The sequence below is a fragment of the Plodia interpunctella genome, chromosome 12, assembly GCF_027563975.2.
Source record: "Plodia interpunctella isolate USDA-ARS_2022_Savannah chromosome 12, ilPloInte3.2, whole genome shotgun sequence".
NCBI lineage: Eukaryota > Metazoa > Arthropoda > Insecta > Lepidoptera > Pyralidae > Plodia > Plodia interpunctella.
Window position 1 is genome coordinate 4378400 of NC_071305.1, and position 22170 is coordinate 4400569.

At 33.4% G+C, this 22170-nt stretch overlaps 2 protein-coding genes across 3 annotated transcripts in view; one reads left to right on the plus strand and one right to left on the minus strand.

The window, feature by feature from the left end:
* The window catches only part of LOC128674050 (semaphorin-2A), a 313535-nt gene that overhangs the window by 265942 nt on the left and 25423 nt on the right, over nt 1-22170 (minus strand). The gene's annotated exons all lie outside the window — the stretch shown is intronic.
* On the plus strand, nt 13989-15266 carry LOC128674052 (uncharacterized oxidoreductase TM_0325-like). The gene has a single exon (XM_053752335.1). It carries the CDS (start codon nt 14000-14002, stop codon nt 14762-14764), a length of 765 nt encoding a protein of 254 aa, XP_053608310.1. The 5' UTR covers nt 13989-13999; the 3' UTR covers nt 14765-15266.

Genomic DNA, 22170 nt, shown 5'->3' on the forward strand with positions numbered 1-22170 from the left:
GTGAATTAAAATTATAGTCGGTAACGAGAGCCGATGGTTGATGGTTGATTTAGTTCGTTCTGTAGCAGATTCTTCGGTTGATGATTTAATCTACACCAATACTATCAAAACGACTAATTACGAGATAAAAAAAGATAAAAAAGACAAAAAAATGTTATGCTTTTTAATGTGAAAAACATACCTAGCTACATCCAACAGTACCTATCGCAGTATTATATAATCTGTGCCGGTAGTAACCCTACTGAACGTTTCCCTCTGCTCTAGACGTCGGGCATCGTAAAAACAACACCAGAGAATCTCTTTTTAATTACGGATTCGCCCCGAACGCTATACGTATCCGTCTAAATGTATACAGTACTAGCTTTTGCCCGCGGCTTGGCCCGCGTGAATTTATCTGCGAAGGCGGAACAGGCTTGAGTTTCATACAAACTTTCACCCCCCATTATAGTCATTCGTGGGCAGATTTTTAACAAAAAGTCGTCTTTGTTTGAACGGGGATCTTTAACAAACAACTAACATGCATACTAAATTTTATCAAAATCGGTCCAGCGGTTTAACCGTGAAAACGTAACAAATAGATTTTCAGATTTATAGCGAAAGAAAGAAATTTATAAAAAATATAAAGGACTTTATGGGCACGTTTTAGTGTCAAAAATTATACTAGCGGCTCGTCCCGTATTCGCTCGGATATAACCATAATAAATTATACACATAATCCTTCTTCAGGAATTACACTTTTTGAGTTTATCGCGTACAGACAGACAGCCACCACAGAGGACTTTGTTTTATTATATATAAGGATTCTGCTAGATGAGTTAAGAGTTGAATAAGCGTTTCCAAGACGAATATCGTTCTAGAAGCTCCATAAATTGTTGTTAGTGATGCAATTTCAGGATTTGATTCGCCAAGTTCCGGGTAATTCCGATAGTTTCGACAGACGAGGAAGTTTCAGCAACTAGTGCTATTTGCATGCTTAGAATATGGAAAATATTTTAATCTCAGATTTTAACAAAGTCCTATACTTTGTTAAAATTTGAGATTAAAGTAAAAAATATATAATGTATTAATTATTTTTTTTTATTTTTCATATTCGTTTATGTTTGATCCGAATAGCGGTCGGGAAATGTGGAATCTCACTCTCTTTCGAGACTACCTCACAGAAATTGCTTTACTTACGCGGAAAGGGAATTTTGAAAATAGAACTGAGTTTGGTCTCGAACAATTTGGCATAACAAAAAAAAATAATTAAAAAAAAAATGCCACGTTAAATTTATTATTGAACACCCCGTGCCATTAAATAAGCAGTCCTATGTATTTCTTTCTTATTAAAAAAAAACTATTCTGGTAGTTCGGTAGTTCATAATGTATTAATAATTTATTTTTTAAATATATCAGCTAAGCTTGGCCTTTGTGTTTCCCGGCTCTTGGATTTATCTTTAATAAAAATAAATGATAACGGAAAATGTATGAAGTATGATAATAAAGGGCTATGATTTGTTTTATGGCAGTTTTACTTACATTACTGAAGTCTGCATTGCTAATAACATGTAGTACTTACCTGAAAAAAATAAGACAATACACAATTATATTAATCATATAAAACTACGTTTGAAAGGGATTAAGACGCAATATAGGTATTATATCTATCAAAAGATCTAGAGCAATTTAATAGCCTTCTAACAAATAGTCTAGAAATATGTGCACACTAATTTATATAAATCCTTCTTAGCAGTTTTCGAAAATGATTTATTTACACAAATCACTTCCACCATTCTGTCGGTTCGGGCGTTTTAATTGGTTTAGATTCCGGATTTCGAGTTTAATTGGACAACCTGTCACTGAGACTCAATTGCTACCTGTGTCTCCTGCTACACACGGTTTCACATTTTTAACAATTCAACTGTGACACCAGAAGCCCTTACTTATAGCCGTATTCTACATGGCTGAGGCTTACGGTCATTACTTTATAAGCGATCGCCTGTCTTAGCTCTTTAGAAATTAATTGTCTATCAACTGTTAAAACCAATCATCCCTTATCCGCCTAGTACGACATACACGGAAGGATATACTGATGGAGTATTTTAATGACAGCTGAAAATCAGCGGTTGCTCTCCCCGGGCAACATTGAGCTGAGCTGTAGCCTGTTTGTGCGCCTGTGCACACTTACTGCATGTTAGATTTGTAATCTTTAAAATTTTCTTAAGATTGTTATTGTATGTTGGTGTGAAACAGTAGTACGAATAAATGATTTATCTATCTATCTATCTATCTATCTTAATGCGGAAACCAATAATGTTAACCAAATCGACCGACGATTTGTCTAACACTAAACTACGTTTATACAGATTTTATAATACATACAGTACCTATATTTATAGTCTATACACGATAAGTATGTCCGCAAAAATCTGTTTTACGAACTGTATGTCCCAATACAAACGACTCGTCGCTAAGTCAGCTGTAAGCGTGAAAACTCAACGGTTTCTAATTAGGACGCACCCGTAAGACAGAGTTGGAACAGGTGAACCATTTAGAATAGATATACCCCAATTGGGGCATCCAATTAACCCGCTTATTTAGAAGGATATGTATCTGCGGGGTTTAATTGGTTCCGCAGGTTTCAGGGGAATATTGAACGGTATTTCTGGATGGATTGGGATCATAAAGCTACGTGGATGAGTGAGTGTCTTTAACGAAGTTCTCTGTAGTACCTAATTGTATGATTTGAATTGAGCGCATTAGCAGCGTTTAGCGCTAAAATGTTCGTAATCTGGACGTTTGTAATAATTTATAAATGTAAAAATTTGCTTGTAGCGATTACTTTGTAGCTTTGAATATAATATAATATATAATTCTAAAAATTTACATTAATAAGTGCCTGTGAAGATGTGATTTTTGAAATGTATTAGAAATAAGACAATCAGATGTAAGAATTGAAAACCTTCATCTTCGATAGATAGATAACCTTCATCATAGGGCGAAAGTCAGTTTGAAATTTTATATATATAAATATTTTTATTTCTATCGAGAGCCATTAATCTCTCTCTAGTCGTCCAGCTTGATTCCTTATATGTTTATTTCCAACAAATTGACGACACAGTACCAGGAATGCAGAACCGTGAAGGAGAGTGAAATAAATGGAGTCGTTAGTGCCCAGCTTACGTCTGGCGTATTGTAGCGTTACCGACGTCTTATTGCACTCCACAGGTTTAGCTGTCATTTGCTATCATATATTCAAGTTGTGTATTTTGTTAATACGGGAGTATATATTACAGAATTCAACCTTAAACTATATTTATGTAAAATTAATAGAAATCCTCCATCATAAATATCCAAATATTCACATTTATGAAGTATTGGGACTAGGATAGTATATATAGTAAATAAATAAATATATTATGACAAATCACACAGATTGAGCTAGCCCCAAAGTAAGTTCGACACTTGTGTTATGGGATACTAACTCAACGATACTATATTTTAAAACAAATACATATATAAACATCCAAAAGCCGAGCCAATCAGAAAAAGATCATTTTCCATCATGACCCGATCGGGGATCGAACCCGGGACCTCTCGGTTCAGTGGCAAGAACCTTACCACTGCGCCACCGAGGTCGTCAATAGTAGGACAGGAAGTTGGATTATAAAATAATTACCTGTAGAAAGATTTTAATCATAGGCAATATTAATGCAGTGTAGATTAAACCATTTATCAGCAAATACATTAGTATTTGTAATGTATGATATTTTCCAGTGCAATGATATATTTTCAGGTAATTTATACGAATATAATTTTAATCGCAAATTGTGCTTCAAACATTAATATTCATGTTATCATTTAGCGCAAAGTTAATTATATTTTAATACACCTATTAAATTTATCAAATCTGCAACCAAAAACTAATAGTATAACATAAATTCAAGAAAATGGATTAATGGATGATATTTATCATTTCGTCATCTTCTATGAATGCTCGAAATATTGTGTCGTATTAGTAAATACTGAAGATAAGATTTATTTATAATATGTATTTTAAATTTATACCTATTTGAAAATTCAAGTTCTCAAGTTAATAGGTACTAGCTTTTTCCCTTGTGACATTCCCACGAGAACTATAAACATTTTTTCCAGTATAAAAGAGTAATGTCCCTTATTGCATAAAACTTTTCAAGAAAATTTGTTGGAAATATAGATACAAAAGAAAATCTACTCTATGAAAATATGTGCACGTAAATATTCGAGAAATAAGTAAAATAAGAATTTCGAGAAATTCTCTCTCAGTGCTTTTCTACACTTCTTAAGAAACATTTCAGATTTCAGTTTTCTGTGTCCAATAGCTGTGTTTTGTCTGAATGTCAGTCAGCCTTGGAAGAGCGGCTGCGACTAGCGTACCCATACCGGCTTCACTCGAGTAAAACATGAGAAATTATACACTTTAACTTTCCTCAGAAATCACACTATATATTAGTGAATACCAGATGAAAATGTGGGCAGTAGTTTTCGAGTATATCGCGAACAGACAGATGCGGCAGAGGATTTTGTTTTATAAATATAGGGATTTTGTAATATGAACATAATAATACAAAACACACACCTACGGCCGTTGAAGCATGTCAATTGAGACCAAAATATAACAAAGCGTACCGAAAGCCGACACGATGTAGAAGATCGATGTTCATCAGAATTAGCAAAACATTGTTGTATCAAGTCCCCGATGGACTTGATATAACAATGTTGCAACCTGTTTCAGACTACGTGTTGTTGTTGAAACAACTTGAACAGATTGCACTACTACTGAATTAATAAGGTTGAGTTGCACCGTCAAATTTGACGTTGATTTTAACCGGCGCGCCGCTGACGTTTAGACTAAATGGCGACTTTGCGTTTTTCTGCGCACGTTAAATTAACTTCAAAGTTGACGCTGCAACCCACCCTAGCTTTTTTAGATCTTATCATCTCAATATCCCAATATTAGACGTTACTAGTACTTTTTATCATTGATTTTAGATAGATAAACTCTTTATTGCATCATTCACAAAGGAGTTATAATTTACAAGATATTCAAACATAATGAGTGCAAAGGCGGACTTATCGCTTATGCAATTTCTTCCAGCCAAACTGTGGATGGAAATTTGGATGATTTTAGTTCCTAATATTTTTTTGTATTAACATTATTGTACCAAAAATAAGTACATAAATTAAAATTAATACAAGAAAGATACAGATACTCATGTCATATAGATATTTTACAGTCAACAGGCTATCAGGTATAGGCTGTAAACTTTTTGTAACTAGATAATTATGCGTAACAAAAAAATACCTGTCTAGGATATTTGAATTATTTTATCCAATACATAAAATATTACACTTATAATTGTTCTATCTCAGTCTATTTGCATATGTTGATCTCAGAAAACTTATTCAAATGATATCTTCATACAAATTCCGCCAATCAAAAATTGAAAGAAATAATCAACAACCTTTTAACTGTGAGCATCGTAGTTTGTACGCAATAATTGAATACAAGGGAACAGGGAGCCGAGAGGTTCGTTATAAGCAACAATTTTACTTTGTTTAAAAAAAGTTTTCATTTCAAACCGACCAACTCCATTAACAGTTGTGGGCAGAAAGTTTCCATTTGTGCCGAGCAACTTTTTCCTGACTGTACTATTACTGATTTGTTTGAATTAAACATTCTTCAAATGCCTTTGTCGATTGGACTTTGGTAAAGGCGTCGCGGTTCTGTTTGTAAATATATTTTTTTTATTTATTACTAGCGATCTGGCTTCGCACGGGGTCTTTTATCTATTTATAAACTCTTCAGGAATAGATTCTCTAAATAACACTTAAAACTAACTACTCTTTTAAATAAGGCAACGGATTATGGTACAGCCAAAATCCATTGCGTTATTTAAAAGAAGAAAGCTTAGACACAGACGGAGGTGTAGGGTGACATTGTTTTGTACTATGTCTATGTAGTGATTTTTTTCTTCTTTCTCTTTTCCCTTTGCCAAATTAATTAAGTTTTTTAATTATATCCTTAAAATTGAATTTTTTAGGGACTGGGCGGGTCACGTCTACCGCATGCAACCGCAGAGATGGACATACAGATTGACCTCATGGATTCCAACTGACGGATAAAGGAAAAGAGAAAGGCCTAGGACGAGATGGTCGGATGACATCAAAAAATTTGACTAATAATGGAAAGAGAACACAAAGGATAGGAATGCGTGGAGGAAGTTAGAGGAGGCTTTTGCCCTGCAGTGGGACTCAAACAGCTAATTAAAATTTAGTTCCTTAAAAATCTTTCAAGACGTCTCACCAACGGTTTGAAAAGTTTATATAATGATTTATTGTTATTGATTTGATATGTCGATCAATGTTTCCCAATTCCAAACAAGTATATTATTCAATTTTTTTTATAAGCTGTTGCGTAAATCACAACATAATTGTGTACCTCAAATATAAGGATATTTACAAAACTATTATTCGAAATAAAACTGTTAATTCGTTTAATTCGTCGAACAATAGAACACAAGCACTAACTACGTAGTTGCCGGCTTAAAATCCGAACGTTTCTAATAACAAAATGTAACTCAATCTGAGTGTACCCAGTCTGAGCTACTCAATCAACTGAGTGAACTATTGGAAACTTTAATCTGGCCCACACTGTTACTGAGGAAAATGAATTTTTCCCTTGAAATTGTTAGTTTAATTTTAAAATTGAGCGTTCTAATCAATAGACGGGGTGTTTCACACTGTGAGCAAAATTGTTTAAGCTGAAAAACTTACTAAAAAGCACGATTAAAAATATTTGATACCTACTTTTTTATATAAAAATAAAAAAAGCAGTGTCTCTTCGTGCTTACGTCTTGTGCTTATTGACTGCTATAGTGGATTTTTAATTATTCAATTTACTAAATTTAATTCTTTCTTTTTATTAGTAAGCCTTTATTTATTTCGACCGTGACCTGGGTTTAATTTACTTTGGGATAAAAATTTCAATTATTATATGCCAAAACAAAAAAAACATCACTTAGGTACTTTTATGTGAACATTTGTAAAAAGTGTACTCTTATTGTTGAGATTTTCGTATCCGTTACAGTGGCGAAATCTACTAATCTAATCTAATCCACTGTATCTGTATCTTTGCCACTTCGTATCTAAATATACAAGTGTATTGATGAATATTATTTCGACATAATACCGAAATGAAAATAATAAACTTATAATAAAGCGTGTGTGGGAAGAACAACTGCACTTCACTGGTAACGAATGTATTGTTACCCTAGGAGCTAAAATAAGAGAACTCCAATAGCTCTCCGTTGGAGCAGAGAAATTGCTCTGATGAACGAGCAATGCGGTTCTAATAGCAAAGAGCTTTTCCTTTTTACTCCTCTATTCCCGTGCGGTTATTAGAAAAATATAGATAGATTGTGCGCAATAATACTTAATCTCAATTCTATTCGATTCAAATTAATTACAGCTTACTATAAAACATTGCTAACTAGAGGTCCGGCTTCGATTAAGAGTGTACCTAATAATAAATTATATATCTACCTTAGGCATATAACTTCCTTAGGAATCACACTATCTAATGCTGGACTGCCACCGTACTAAAATGCGTCCAGTAGTTATTGAGTTTATCGCGTTCATACAGGTAGACGAACTACAGGTGACTTATTTTTACAATACATAAGGCTGTTTCCAATATGGGTCGCTAAGTCAGCTAGGGGTAAGTTTGCAATGCATTTGATTAGTTGTGCCGTTGACTATACGTTCAACAGCACATCAAACTACCCAAATTCGGTACCTTTATTACAACAGCACAGAGGTCATTTAGGTAGGTAACTTGTCATGCTCATGACTATACCTTGGAAATTCGAAATTCAAATAAAATTGTAAATGCCTACTTTTATTTATAAATGTATACATGAAGTAATTAGCGCTCGTTCTATAATCTTATTAAAATATACATTAAACATACTCAATATTATATATTCCTCCTGGACTGAAATACCTGTACGCACACACATACGAGCCACATGTACAAAGTATATTAATCGGATTGTCGGCGAATCCAATCAGGATTTTTATTAACCGTCATTATTATTGATTGCACCGATGCAGCGCGCGAAACGCACAGAGTTTGCCTTTTACTGCACCATTTTATACACTTTTTAAGCCGTTGTTTGTTATTAATTGAAAGCTTTTTGTTTGGGAATAAAAAGTTTACTGGATATTTTAGGTTTGTAATTTTATGCAGCGAAGAAAAAGACTTTCTGTTCCTTAATACGAATAGACCAAAATTTCTATCTCTAAATGAGTTTCCTTCGGATGATTTCTTCGTCTTTACGAATAGTTTGTAGCAGTGATAAATATTATCCAATTTAGAATCTGACGTGAAAAAAATCCTGTGAATGTCTTATTTCTGAATAAATTATTGCATTGTTATTTAGAAAAATAAAATTTAAGACCACGTACTAATTCAACGACAATGACTGTAATAATATTTAATGACAGAGACCTATATATATTAGAGGTATATAATTCACGTCGACTGTCAGTCTCCCTACATTTTCGCGTCAAATACGAAACCGTGACATTTTCCTGTAAGGAACCAAGTGATAAATTGTTTGAGGTTACTTCGGGAATACACTCTGGTGGTAGTTGGAAAAATATTCCGGAGAATTGATGATATTAGGATTTTATAGTACTACTGAATACTTTATTTGCGTGTTGATGGCAAATCTACGACGGTCTATTTGAGTGCTAAATATATTCATGCAAGAACCGAACCACTTCGATGGTTTCAGAAGCTGCCATCTACTCAGCCCTTGTACATGTTTGGATACTCGGTACAGGCAAGAACATGAGCCATCGACTGTGGAAGACAATCGCACATGTTATAAGATTGAATACTTACTAACTTATTTGTCCAAGACTAACAAACGGATTTTCATATTAAAATGTCAATAAAAATCATACCAAGCTAATTTAAATCTTAATATTACACTTATACAAATGCACAATATTACTAAATACTTATACAATTGCACAACCCGGTGCATATTACCTCATTAAAACTATAGGTATGCTTGCAAAGGCGTAGTAAAAACGGTATCAATATAAACGAATTCAATGAAAATTACATTTCAGTATTTTCAATAGTAACTTTAGTAAACACACTCAATTCCTAATCCTAACTAATATTATAAATGCGAAGTTAGTTTGTTTGTTACCTCTTCACGATTTATTTGCTGAGTTTACTTCTTGAAATTTTTCATACACGTAGTATGAAGTACAGAAAAATATATAGGATATTTTCATCCCGGAAAAATAAACGTTCCCGTGGGAAATCGACGCGGGCGAAACCACTGTCTAAAGCTTATAGTTATTAATAAAAATACACACAAGTTATACAAAGTGCTACTTTGGATTTTGTGCTTACACTTGAAATGAAAAATAAATACATTGTTATCAATACATTAATAAAAATATTGTTGTTTATATGTAATAAAATATAAATATTGTTGTTAATATCGTAACATTTATGTATGTTTACAATAGATCCTATTTTGTAAAACCGACGATACGCCCCTGTATAATAATATTTAATCTGCGGTTACATCGCCCATAAGCGGCATATCATTTCATACAAATCGCATCATATCGGATAACAGCTAGGTGACAGGATAGGGGGGAGCTTTTGATAAACAACATGTTCGATATATTTTGCACTGGCTTACCTGTCTTCTAAGTAAGCAAATAACACAGAATTCTGAAATACACAACTCTCTAGTACAACTTTCTAATACAATAAATATATATATCGATTTTTTGAGGATATAGGTTCGTATTAAGAAGTAAAGCATTTATGGTGAAAAAATAATGGGAGGAAAACCAGAATTAGAGCCTCTCTCTTAAATTAGATGTTGAGAGGCCTAAAGACCGAGTATAGGCCCGATCACAATTGCTTCATCGTGCTCCGTTGTATCGACGCGGCGCGTTCACTCCGTTGTTTTCCATAAGTTTTATTTTCTACTAGCTTTCGTCCGCGGCTTCACCCGCGTAATTTCCCACGGGAGCAGTTATTTTTCCGGGATGAAAGGTAACCTATGTCCTTCTCCGTACTTCAAACTATATGTATGCAAAATTTCGAAATATTGGTTGAGTAGATAGAGCGTGAAAAGGAATAAGCTTACATTTGCATTTATAATATTAGTTAGGATTGACGTGCATCGACGCACCATTCAAATCTGCGTGTTGATAAATTTAACGGAGTTATGAGGCCGCCCTCTAACGTGAAACGAAATAAATCGTCATAAGCCATTTAGATTTCGTATTGTATTAATTCGTGATTGAGCGACAAACATTCATACACACTCAATAGACATTCAAATAATTTTCTACTAAGCACAAAATACAAACTATTTCGGAGTTTGATTCGGTTGAATTCCTTATTTGTTGAACAAATTTTGGAAACATTTTTCGAATGTTAAAACTAGGTCCGGGTAGAACCTAAACAAATATATATCCGAATAATAGATTATTTCCGCGTGTCAACAATTTGACAACTAAGGATGCCTATAGGATATATATAGGATTGGGCTGGGCATGTTTGCTGAGAGATGGGCCTCACCTGGCTGCCCTATAGGTGCCAGTAGGCGCAGAGGGAGACCTCAAAAGTGATAGCAGGATGATATTGATCTATTCAGAAACTCACACAGACCTATTTATAGTTAATATTTGCATAATAAACAATTTTAAGTGTATTAAATATGTAACAAATCATATTATGTAATATTACTGGTAAATCAACACAATTATACAATTAATGTTGTATGCATAACATTATTATTGGATCTGGCAACTGTTTGGAGTGCAAACTTCAGCTGTATTGACATAGTTGCCGGAAGGCCCGTATAATATTCCTGACATATTTACTGGTACACGTCATGGATTATCAAGATAAGTACATGTAGATTAATATACTGTTATATATTATGGCTAGAGCATAGATGTTCATAGCTCGGCGATTTAAGCAGCGAAGAGCGAAACGGTGATTTGATATAATTTGTAATTATTATTTACGTATATAAATATGATATGGATTACAATATCAAAAGAAATACAATAATTTTAAATATGCTTTTACTGTCTTTCTATGCTATAATAGTACGGAATCAACCTAACCTGTAACCTATAATTACACTGCCTCTCTCACCCCTTAAACCGGAGCTACTTGTAACTAATTTCAAAATGTGTGTGTGGAATGAAATTCAAGAAACGATACAAAAAGGAAGAGGGAATGTCCATATGCACATGGGCACAAAGGTGGTAACAAAATTTCTTCCAGTTTCATCCATTATTTCGAGACTTATAGACTCATAGAGTGCCGAAATTTTCAGAGTTAGTAAATACGCATTTAGTAACTCTCATCAATAACAAGCGACTCAATCAAATAATCCCTAGGTAGTAAGGAGCCACAAAATCAGAGCTATCATTTATCATTTAGTTAATTACGTCTAACATCTCAGCGCGTTCAAGTAATTAGTCGTCGCCAAAAAAAAATCATGGATGATTTGGACGAGTGATTGCTGGATTTTCTCCTGAGAGGCTACTCTTTGATAAATTAACCTTTTCAGGGTTCAAGGCTTTCTCAACACGCCTCTTTGTTGGTTTGGATGGCTGAATTTCAGATTCATCGTTCGTTTGGCGTTTGGCCTGTTGAATTTTGACCCACATTTAAAATTCTTCACAAACAGGCTTGCTTTATCACAGACTAATTATAATTTGGGACGAAGGAATTATATTTTCGGATATTTTTATTTAAAAAAAACAGGTGGTAATTCTTTGGTATACCGCCATTTTTTGTTTGCCAATTTGTAAAAATTATGCAAAGTTCTACAGTTTGGATTGAGTGCTCACACTTGAAATAAAACAGGAATGTGAGAGTGTGAGTTCAAAATAGAATGTTTAAAAAATTCGTAACGATTTTTTGATTGCCTTATTATGGCTCTGAAATAATGTATTTAAACGGCGCTGCTTTAATATTATTTGTTAGTTTTTCAACCCAATTATTTCATTATGTGTTATAAAAAAATGTATTAGCAAATATATTTTTCTTTTAAAATAAATTATTTCAACACTTTTACCTTGAATTCTTCGTGTATCTGTTAAGTAATTATTATAATTAAAGCGCTATCAGTGCTCACTGAGGTAAGCAAACCAATTACGAAATAATTAGCGTTTTAATTGGTATTCAGAATTACTATGTACGAATCTAACAGGTTTTTGTTTACATATAATATAATCCTGAAATAATATTTCACAATATTTATTTCGATATGTCTAAAAAGACTAAGTACTTTATAAGTGCCGCGGAAGTTTTTTGAAATTATAAAATAAGATTACAATTACTGTCAAACATAGATAAATTTTTACGACAAAAAAAAAATTGTTTCAATGGAATTACACACTACAGTACTGGCCGCTACATTTTTGTACTATTTGAGAAAGATAAAAATCTTTGACAAATATTCTTAATATTGTTTGTGCACAATTGCGTCTAGGAACTACAAAGTTATAATGCATAACAGAATCACCAACAATTTTTCTACAAACCGCAGAAGTTTACAGGTATAAAAGTCTGCGGCTTCCACATATTTTATTTGAAGAAATTCGATTTATGTCGACTGTCTCGCCGCCGAATACCGTGTTAACATAGCCTAACGGTCCCGAACAATGCTTTCCATGCGGCCAGTGCTGGATAAACTTCCAAATGGTTCACAAAACCAGCTTCCACATTTTAAACTCAAATTTTAGAAGCATAAAGGCGAAAATACCATGTTTGCAACGTTCGACCAGATAATCATTCATGTAAATGGTATGCCATCGTACCAACGTTACGTAGTTTGCTCCCGATATGAAGGCAAGTCAAAATGAATGGATTAGGCAAACAAATCCTGTTTAGCTAATGGGTTTCAAGTTTAAATCTTACTATATCACCTGATATGGTAAGATTTGTACCTACAAAGCGTATATATTTTTGATCAAAGGGTAGTAAATTATGGCATACCACGTATCGATAGAAAATAGCAACGCGCTTTTTATTAATTTCTGTGCTTAACCACAGAAATGTTTACGTGTTAACAAAATAAAATCTGCTCTCTAATCGAAACGTTTTAAAACGAAGGAAGTATTTGTACTTCTGCCACCATAGAGCGTCGGATCCCAAGATCCCCTTTCCTAACTTTTCTTCGCCACTGAAATTACGACTATGAAGAATATTTGCATAATATTTTTTTTGATATAATATTTATGTCAATAATTAATACATTAATCCATTTGCGTATTCAATCAAATATTTGCATATTTTTGTTCGTATTCGGGTAAATATTTTACTGAAGGTATTTGAAGGTAGAACATCAAATATATGTTTATTAATATTAAAACTATTACGCTGGAAATATAAAATGTATTCGACGTTTTCCCGAGGGTGCTCGGTAATGAAATGACGAGAGGACGTACGTATTCTACGATGAAACATCTATCGGAGGAGTATTCTGATGATAATATAGGTATTACTGGGGATGCATCAAAGATCAGTGACAAAAACGAGGGTAATTTGATTCGAGCAAATATTGCTGTCTATTCAATTATAAAAAATGCAAATATTATCTAAAACCTACAGTAGATAAATTAATTCTTTAACAATTGCATAACTACAGCTAAAAAATACGTACGTAATTTTACAAGTTTATAAATTATAGTTTTATATAAACTGTGTGATTTAAAAAATTACAAAAAAACAACAAAAGAATAAAGAAAGGGCCTTCACAGGAAGATACAAAGATACACAATACACAATTGATTACACAGACACAATAAACAATTGATCTAATCATTTTAATTGCAGTCACTTATATAAAAAACTTATCTTGAAGGTAGAATTCGGTTTTACTTGCCAGTATTGTCTTTATTGTCAGCCACGATGGACTTCGTCAACAAAGTGGTCGTAATCACTGGCGCCAGTTCCGGAATCGGAGCAGCTGCTGCAACAATGTTCGCGAACCAATCCGCCAAACTTGTGCTCGTCGGCCGAAACGAAACTGCTTTGAAGGATGTCGCCGATAAATGTGAGGCGGCCAAAGGAAACAAACCAATAATCGTCAAAGCTGAACTAAATATTGATGATGATGTCAAAAATATTGTTGCTAAAGCTGTTCAGCACTTCGGACGCATAGATGTTCTTGTTAATAACGCCGGGATTGGGGTACGAGGTAGCATTCGGGATGGAGTCGAACTATACGACAGAGCAATGGCAACAAATGTTCGAGCCCCTTACTTATTAATCAGTCTTGCTACACCGCACCTTGTGAAGTCTAAGGGAAATATCGTGAATGTCTCCAGCGTTGCTGCATTCAAGCCTATTAGGGACGTGGATTTCTTGCCATACTGCACGTCTAAGGCTGCCCTTGATCAGATTACGAAGTGTGTAGCTATTGAGTTAGCTAAGGATGGTGTGAGGGTTAATTCGGTTAATCCTGGCGCTACGAGGACACCGTTCGTTCAATCGGCAGGCTTCAGTAAAGAACAGATGCAGGAATTGTACAAAGCGAGAGATAAAACTCTGCCGCTTGGGAAAATGGCTGAAAGTGCGGATGTGGCGGATTTAATTGTTTATTTGGCAAGCGACCGAGCCCGCAGTATCACGGGATCTATTTATGTGATAGATAACGGAGAATTGTTGTCTTAGCCGCCCTTTGTTTTATAGTGGAATGGTGCTTTATTGTGCTAAGAATTGTGTTAGAAATACTCGACAATCGGAAATATGTAGTACTTAATTCGAGTTTATTTTATTTTGAATTTATTTTTGTTTATTCAAATTATTTTAATGTAGAATTTATGATAATTTGGTAAGTATTAAAATTATAAATTATCGAATTAAAATTGTAGCTTTTATAAAATAAACATAATCTAGTGTAAGTATTGCCTCATTTTGCAATGATTGGTAGAGGTTATTATAATCATTTGTTTTGAGAACTCGTATAATAGAAATATCACAAAGTATATTATAAAAAAACTAAGTCGTTCGGCTAGCAAGTTGCGTTTTCATTCATTTCAGTTCCAAAATAAGACCTTCATAACTTCTGGTACAAAGAACTATCGTACATTAGTTCAACTTTTGGCTCTGCATAAATAAAGTTAGCGTGTGTAATAGACTTATATACTACAAGAATAAGAACATACGAGTGTAAAGGCTTTACCAGCCACATAAACAGCTCAGTTAGCTTTGCTAATATAGCTCGTGTTCTTATAACCATTAGTCTTCATTTCACTTGTACTGAATACGGAGTGCAAAGGAAAAGTTATGGCGGACTCAAATGAGGAATATTTCTGTGTAGTTAGGATGTTAAACAAGACTTATTTAATAAATAAAAGCTAGTAGCTGCTGCGTAATGATAAAACTGCGGGAGTAACTGAAAGTTTGCTACTATTCGCTACGTAATAATTTAGTGTAAAGTGTACCTTTAGTATTTTTATTTAATTTTTCCCTCAGGTGTTTTCGGTAATATAAGAAATTTAGATTTAAAATAAATTATTTCTATGATAGTCATTAGTCAAATCTAATTAGTAACTTTGCGTGAAAAATCCGTACACACAATTTTTAGACTTCGATCACGTTTTTGACAAAGACAAAAATTACTTTAAAAGGAAAAAAAAGACAAATATGTTATTGTATGACACAGATGATAAATATTAAACTGGCAACTACACACTAGAGGAGAAAAGGTGTAATAAAATAATGCAATAGATGATTAAATAAATAAATAGTATTATTTTGTGCAGCCAGGGCATTGAGGACGTGCGCGCGACCGCCCTCGGGGGATTTGCGCGCTCAGATTTTCAATTTTTATTTGCGCTTGTAAGTGCTGACACAGAGGCTTCTGACAAGCAGGGTGAAAATGACCTTACACATAAAATTATATGAAATAAAAAAATCAATCACGAGTTCTTTGAACCTAAATTTATATAGGTACGACTAGACTATCTCAATACCAATAGAAATGTATTAAAATCGAACTGGAACTCGTTCGGGATCAGACAGACCTCATGTTTGCTTGTCGATAGAAATCAGAAAACTAGTCCCAAAATTGGATTCTAGATTCTGAATTAATGACCAGTGTGATACAACCAATCTTTTGAATTGAATCAATCTACATTGGATTTTGGTTAGTACCTACAATGCTAGGGTATAGAAAATTATATAAGTTTTTTTTTAATGAGGTAAATCTAATAAATATTTGCATTGTACTCACATAAAATAGCTTTATCAATATACCATAGCCATGATTTAAAAAAATAAAAAAATCACATTTAAATAATCGAAGCCAACCAAGTTAAAATGCATGCGGTCATTAGATTTTTCAAAAGTAACGTTTTACAAGAAATAATTGAAATTCTGATATTGGTATACCCACGAAAAATTCAAATTTGAAAAAAATAAGACGAAAGATAAACCTTGCAAAACTTAGTTTTATACAGCAAATTATTTTATTTATTGGGGAATTTCATGCAACATTTTACTCAGTTGGCAAATCTAACGGGCGTGTGATGTAAATGTAATAAAATAAATGGTCCCTTCTTGTGCGCTGGGTGGCTCTTCAGAGCAAAATAACGAGGCTCTAGAATCACCACTTACAAGGTTATACAACAAACTCTTAATCAAGCTTGTACGCACATTGGTTTCCAAATAACATTGAAAACTGTTAAGAATGCTTGTTCTAAATTGTTTATATAGGTATAATATTTTTCGAATTATATAAGACATTTTGTCAAATCTTTTTTAAACTTTAACATCGACATCATCACCTCAGTCACAAAATCCAATAAAAATGTTTTGGTTTATTCCAAAGAGTACAAAATAGAAGAACTTTTTCAAGTAAAATAATTAGAATTTGCATAAAATTTGCTCGAGATGGTTTATGGCAAATATGCAAAACTACCTCTAGAATTGGTCTCATTGGATCAATGTACTTGAGGCACAAAATATCACTAGCACCCATGAATTTTCTTATTCTAATACTAGCTTGTAACCTCGGCTTTGCCCGCGTAAATTTGCCACGGGAAGAATTATTTTTCCGGGATAAAAGATGTACTCCTCCATACTTCAATCCATACACTGGTTCACACTTCAGCACTCGGATCACAATCATAACCTGTTTTGATATACCTTTTGACTATGTACATTATGTACTTTTATATATTATTAGAAAAAAACTGTAAGAAACAATAATGGTAAGCCCGTGGCATGATAGGGACCAACACTGTTCAAATGAATTTCTTTCGACATTTCTTCTCAGCAGTGGTCGTTCCGAAATGCCAGTAGTTTGTAACTTGTGAGAAATAACTATAAATATAAAAATTGACGAGCAAAAGTGCCTGTGAAGGTCTAATTTCTGAATAATTGATATGATATATGATATGAAGTTTTCCAATAAGATTGAGTAGACAGAGCGTGAAGAGGTATCAAATACACTTACTATCGCATTTATAGTATAAACTAAGACCATAAAAGTAATCTGATCCCAACTACTTTAGGATCAGATTACTTCTGTGTTCTTATTATTTGTATCGTACTTCACTAGAAAATATTTTTATGCTTTATTACATTAACGCCCGTATGTGATTTAACGTATAGACGGAATGTTTTTTCCTGTTACGTTAGCAAAATTGTATTATGTTTCCTTATTGAATGAACAAAAAAGCATGCCTAATACTCTTAATTCTATTTGCATGCCTACTTATTTTAATTATGTAAGTAGTTTTTGTATAATTACAAGTTTAAGTTTATTTAGGCTGTTTCTTAAGTCTCTTCTACTATCCTGACTATAAAATAAAGTAGTTTTTGTTCAGATAACAAAAGATCCGCTTATGTAAGTAATATAATTGTACAATTGAGTTTAATTTTATAAGACTTTCTGGTAGTTTAATTCGATTTGAGTAAATATGAACACAGATATTCGACGATATCCTTATTTTTCATGCAATTTATCAATAATATTCTAACATGGTTATATAAACATTTAATTTTCAATGTCGCTATTCAAAAGGGAATATTACGCAAAGCCGCTCGAACGAATAGCAGCACCGACACACATAATTCCTATTGCCATGGTAGGTACATGAGTCAATTTTCACGACAAATTTGTCATTGATAGCATTAAACTACGCTTTTAATGTATTCTATTTGAAGAGATTACATGAAGAGATTACTTGGCAATAAGCCCGCCATTGGTTCATATTCAAGCGAATATTATTTCTATATAATTTTTCAAGTACAGCATTTTAACTTTCATAATAACATTGAAGAAAAATTGACAAAACTCCTGAAAAAAGACAAAGTTAAAAATCAAGTCAACGAACTGCAGGGACTGGCTTTTTTGTAAATGTATGTATATAATTCTTTATTTTTAATTAGTTTTATTTTCTATTAGTTGTATTTTAATGCAATTTCAATATGGTTTTATAATATAATATTATCTATAGGTAAAATCACAAGCTTCCTCAAAAGCCGCCTCCCACAGGCGTGCTGTCAAATTTCGATCCACAATAATTAGTTGGAGTGTTGAGGAAGCAAGATTGATAGCTCCGGCACAAAGGTCTGCGTGATGAATTGCCTAATATCAGGTCATGATTTCGCTAGTATTTGCCTATCACAGTCACTATCTCCACGGTCGAACCCATCAGAATATAAGCTGAATATGGAATGAGATCTTAATAATGGTGTTTGACAAACGACCATGAAGGGAAAAAGGTGAGATGGAGAAAGTTTTAATGGCGTTTTTAAAGTAATGATTTTTTTATTTCACAATTTTGCAATGAATATTATATGTTAAAATTTTAGGAAGATTGAATTAACTAAGCTAATCATACTTACTTTTTCGGTATCACTGAATATTTTTAAGTTGTAAATTACCTGAAACAGAAATAATCAAATCAGTATTTTTAGTTTTTGGTACCGAGCGGCTATTTGGGGTGTTTAGACTTATAAAAATTTATTACCTTTTAAATTGAGATTCAGATATCTTTCATACTATGATTACTTAGGTCTGTATCACAATAAAATGATCCCACTAAAACCAGAACTCGTCATAAACGCCCAATCTTCCACCATCATTGCTCTAAATTGGCTAATATATTCTAATGTTCCTGAATCTACATCTGAAAATTGATCGGACGTGTCTAAATTAGATCACATCTCCAATATATAATGCACTCTATTACGAACAGCATATATTCCAAATTGCAAGTGATAGTGTACCTATAGAACACTTAGTTCAGTTATGCAAATCATGTGCCACGGAAGTGCTCCGACGCTACCTAGTTTCCTTACTAGGGAGGTAAATTATGATAAATGAAATTCAGCAATAGGTATTCAAACGACAACTTGGCTGTGAACAATTTGTCGGAATTTGTGTGGAATTGAATAACAGTATTGTCTCGGCAGCCTTGAATTAGTTGGAAGAATAGATTACGCGGACGACCTCGTTTACAAGCGACGTTCGGATTCACACCATCTTCTGAATTGATTGTTTTTGGCAACGCTTCATTGATTAACAAAAAATAAAATGCCTATGAAGGACAAGTTTATACTTTGCCAAAACATCTAGTAGATTTGTATAATTGATAAGTATCTTCCTATATATAACACTTATAATACGTATATGAAGTTACACTATTCTATTTTCAACTATTTAAAAATGTATTTCGATATAAAAGCAATCGCTTTAAAATCTACTCATTCTACGGATAAAAATTCAAAATTAGAATATGTACGCCGTTGGTACTGGATTCCATTGATTGATAGCCACTACTGTTGATACTGGCTGGCGCCGGAATTCCACTTCTAACAAAAATGCTTCGATTTCCAATCAAGAATTTCAGTCTCCGTCATACTAAAGTCTATTAACTAGTACAAGGCAGTTCGTTTGTCAGTACAAACATGGACCAAAATTTCGGCAGTACCCAGTGACACAGTTTGTGTTTCATCAAGCCCTGAAAGGGGTTCTGGCGTCATTCAAGAGAGGATGAGCAAACAACGCCTCAGATCACCTGTGTTTGCTGTACCCTAATTTCATCCAATCAGTGCCAAGATGGAACTATTGACGTGTTTGTGTTCGTTTACAATTCCAAATTTGAATTAATATAACTGGAAATATTATGACATATTTCATTCTAATGTCGTTTTTGTTTTTAACAAGTTATACGGTCCCACATTTTACGATTAATATTGAATTGTCATTACATTTTAACATTCAATGTTAGAAGAAAATCAATGAGCTTGTTGTTATGGTAATTACTTACAGAAATATTTTTAATTTCATTGCCAAACATTGCGTTTGATGTTAAAAATGTATGCTAAATAAATAGTAGCAGTATTTAGGAATCTAAATATTACCCCGAACTCATTAAACTATTTAAAATTGTGACCAGTACTACACACAATACATAAAACAAATTACTACAATAAACCTAAACATTATTTTACGCAGCAGTTATAAATGTGAAATATTCCCTGCTTTATTACATTACTTGACGAAAATCCCGTAATTAAATAGGACCCATGACCCGTCTAATTAAACCAACAGACGAAATAGGCCAACTTATAGTAAAACCCGGATATTTTCCGTACTATTCCACTTCGGAATGTGCAAGGGGCAAGGGTAAACGGGGCCCAAACCTACAATTTCATTTCCAACTCCTATTTCTGTGCGAGTGTTATGTCCAGAGAACCCGAGCTTACTCTAGTTCATGTTTAGTTATTTATTTAACCTTGGACAAAATACGATTTATAAAGCAGCGAAAGTTATGGCGGGATGACTTGGATGAACTTCTGCGGAGTGGCAACAAACTGCAACCAAATCTCTATCTTGGAAGAAGCTCAGCAGTGGGATACGACTACAGGCTAAAAAAATGCAATAGATAGAAAGTAAAATTGAAAAATTTTTCATGGATCGGAGAAAAAATTTACAATTGCATTCGGGACTGTGACGCCACGAAGCTCGAGGTCAGCGTAGAAATTACAGAATGTAACTGAACTCACCTAAAACTAGCAACACAACACCTAAATTACATAGCATTTATTTTTTAACCATCGCCAATTCCAAAGAGATTTGCAAACCCGCATTCTGTATTTTCAGGAAATATATAATTTGGAAAATTTAAATATTAAGAGAATTTCTAAAATCAAACTTTATTTAATTTGCATTTTTCCAAACATTTTTCCATCTACGTTTCATAATAAATGAGGGTACGATGCCAAAAACGGAAGTAATGGTGTGTACTCTAACCAACACGAAAAAATACTCCAGTCTACCATTAATTTTCATTTCGCTCTATGACCAGAGATTTCAAGTCTTAGGGAAGTACTTACTTTAGTTAGCGTAAGTAAGATCCACAGTTGTTTTGAATAGGAAAACGAGTATTATTGCCGTCTTTTAAATATTGAAATACGTTCTAAATTACTATAGAGTAAAACAGAAAGTCGCTGCCTGCTGTCTGTTCCTATATGGACGATCTTTACAACAAATTTTCGTGCCGTGCGAAGAGCCAATTACCAAGAGTCATCGACCTTTTTCATGAATAAAAAATAATTAAAACAAAATTATTTATGATGAATATTGAGCACGATTTCATTGAATAACAATATTGAGGCTTACCATTATTTAAATTCGAACTCAAAATTACTGACGTGCTAACAAGCTGGTGGTCAATATTACATGTATCGCCATGCTTGACTAGTATTTAACGTAGAATTGGTCTGCTGGTAGATAATTCGCTGGAATTGACAATTTACATCGAATGACCAAACAAGGATGTATGCTAAACATGAATTTGAATTAATGCAAAACAGAATTCGTATCCTATAAATGCAAAAGTTTGTGAGGTTATAATGTGTGTGTGTATGTTTGTTACTCTTTAACGGATTATTATGAAATTTGGTACACGGGTAGAATACAACCTGGAATAACACACAAGGTACTTTTAACGAGAGCTAAGCCCCAGGGCATATATACATACATAACTATAAAATATACACCACACTAACAAAATAATAGAGAAGATACGTTAGCAATTTACATTTGTTCTTGCTTTTAT